The sequence below is a fragment of the Tupaia chinensis genome, unplaced genomic scaffold (genome assembly GCF_000334495.1).
Source record: "Tupaia chinensis unplaced genomic scaffold, TupChi_1.0 Scaffold000294_5, whole genome shotgun sequence".
In the NCBI taxonomy this organism is placed as follows: domain Eukaryota; kingdom Metazoa; phylum Chordata; class Mammalia; order Scandentia; family Tupaiidae; genus Tupaia; species Tupaia belangeri.
In genome coordinates this window covers 1112886-1115065 of record NW_006159782.1, presented here as the reverse complement: position 1 = coordinate 1115065, position 2180 = coordinate 1112886, and the positions used below count along the sequence as shown (strand labels likewise).

Here is a 2180-nt window from a genome sequence, read left to right as displayed (position 1 = left end):
GGGCCCGGCCTGAGGGGCGGGGGAGAGGCCGCCGGGGCTGCTCGCGCCCCCTCACCCGCTACCGGCAACGACTACTGTGAGGTGACAGAGAGGGACCGGGAGGGTCCGCGCGGAAGAGGGGCGGGGGCGAGGACGCATTTTTGCGCATGTGCGCAGGTCCTGCCGAGCTGCGGGGGCGGGGCTTTGAAGAAAGGGCGGGGTTCTCGCCGACGTGATAGGCGTTTGTAATGGACGTTCGGAGAAGTGGGTTGTGGGAGTGGGCGTGTCAATCTGATGGGAAAGAGGCGCGCACTATGCGTGATGACGCAAGGGGCGTTGATTGGGAGAGAACTGGAGCCCGCGCATGCGCGGTGCCTCACTTTCTGTCCCAGTTGATCTCTGTTCCGAAGGTAGGCGGACTGCTCTTTGTGTGTGTTGCTCGGCTGCTAGAACTGGCCTCGTCCAGCTTCTCCCAGCCTGTCTCGCGCACCCACCTAGCTTCGCTGCGAGGCAACACCAGCCGAAAGTGTGTGGGCCTGAGGGATAGAAACAACCTCTGGACCCCGCGCCTTCCTTCCGGGGAGGTGGCTCGGCCTTTGAAGAGCGCCCGCGTCTGAGACCTCACTGGACTCGACTGGCGGAGGGGTCAGGGAGGATTTTTGGGTGGGACGGGGACATTCACATACTACTAGTGAATGAGGTATCCCAGAGTGGGAACCCCACACAATCCGAACCGCGCCGGAGGCGGGATGGGATCTCCGTGGTCTGACAGGCCCAGCGCGCTTATCAGAAGGGACACACCGGGCCCCGCTGGCCCTGAAGCGTTCTTAAGGAATAGCTAAAGCTGCTTCTGGGATGATTGATCCCCTTGCCTTTTTACCACTACATCCCAACCACCGAGAGCTCTTGAGGCAGTGGGAGTCTTCAGTCATAGACATTCCTCACTAGTAACCCTGATCTCAAAAAGAGCCTAGAAGTCAGCGTTTTTTCAGTTTAAATTTGTTACTGATCTTGATTTCTTTCACTTAGGAGCCAGTATGTCAGAGTGGGAGTCTTACTACAAAACTGAGGGCGATGAAGAAGAAGAAGAACAAGAGGAAAACCTTGATGCAAGTGGTAAGTGACTTTAACATGTAGTAGAAAGACATTCCCTGCTTGTCTCTGCTGGGTGGACTTTGTTGTCGGATGTCTCACCGTTCAATGCCCAGGTAGCTGAAATGCTTTTTTTCTGTAGAGTTTTTCGGAGCTACCCTAGACACTTTTTTTGGGAGGGTGGAGTAACAGATTTTCTTTCCCTTTGGTTTTTGTTTTTAGTTATTTTTTTGTGTATGTTTTAAATGTAACATATCTAAAAAAGAATTATGAATTATTTTCCATTTTGACCAGAGAGAGAGAGAAGGAAAGTGAGAAAGCAAGCCACCAGGTCCAGGACTTGAATTGGGGCCTGCACGTAGGAGTCCAGTTCTTCAACCACTGCACCACCTGCTGGCCCCTTGTGTGTGTTTTTTGAGAGAGATTTTTGCTATAGGGCTCGTGCTGGAGAAACAGAAAGTCAGAAAGCAAGAAATCACCCCCTGGGGGGATGGCCACGCCACAATCCTTTCTTCTCTGTTCTCTCAGGATTTTGAGCATGCATGCACATGCACTTCGTGTGACTTTCAAGCCGTGGGGTCTGGGACTCGAACTGTGGTTGGCCATGTGGGAATCCAGCATTGCAACCATTATACCATCTGCTGGTCCCAGTTTTTTTGTTTTAGGGCACAGGTGCTCGCTAGAGACTGAAACAATGAGACATCGTGTTCTAGAGGGGATGGCCATGCCACAGTCCCTTCTCCATTCTTCTCTTGGGATTTTGGACACCTATGAATATGCACTTGGTGTGTTTTTCAGGTCACAGATCTGAGATTTGAACTGCACAGTTGGCCATGTGGGATCCAGCCACCTTAACCACCATGCTACCTGCTGACCTATCCTGGACTCTTATTTTTACTTTTTTAATCTGCTCTAGGCCATGTGTGCTTGCTGGAGAGAGATGAGAAAGAGACAAAGTGAGAAAGCATGCCTTGAAGGGCTGGCCATCCCACAGTCTTTTCTCCTCCATCCTCTTGGATTTTGGGCATACACAAGGGAGTTCCTCAAGCCACTGGGTCTAGGACTTGAACTGGCGGGTGGTTATGTCGGGGGCACGCACCCCTACCACC

The 2180-nt window shown here is 52.4% G+C and overlaps 1 protein-coding gene across 4 annotated transcripts in view; it reads left to right on the top strand.

Moving 5' to 3' along the window:
• Nucleotides 1–334: 334 nt before the first annotated feature.
• XRCC6 (X-ray repair cross complementing 6) overlaps nucleotides 335–2180 on the top strand; it is a 31147-nt gene continuing 29301 nt past the window's right edge. For 2 of the 4 annotated variants that reach the window (XM_014588689.2, XM_006150726.3), the window contains exons 1-2: nucleotides 335–389; nucleotides 1009–1095. In XM_014588689.2, coding sequence (XP_014444175.1) covers nucleotides 344–389; nucleotides 1009–1095 — 133 coding nt within the window. In that variant the 5' untranslated portion in view covers nucleotides 335–343. The other 2 variants (XM_006150727.3, XM_027772738.1) reach the window with 2 other exon arrangements.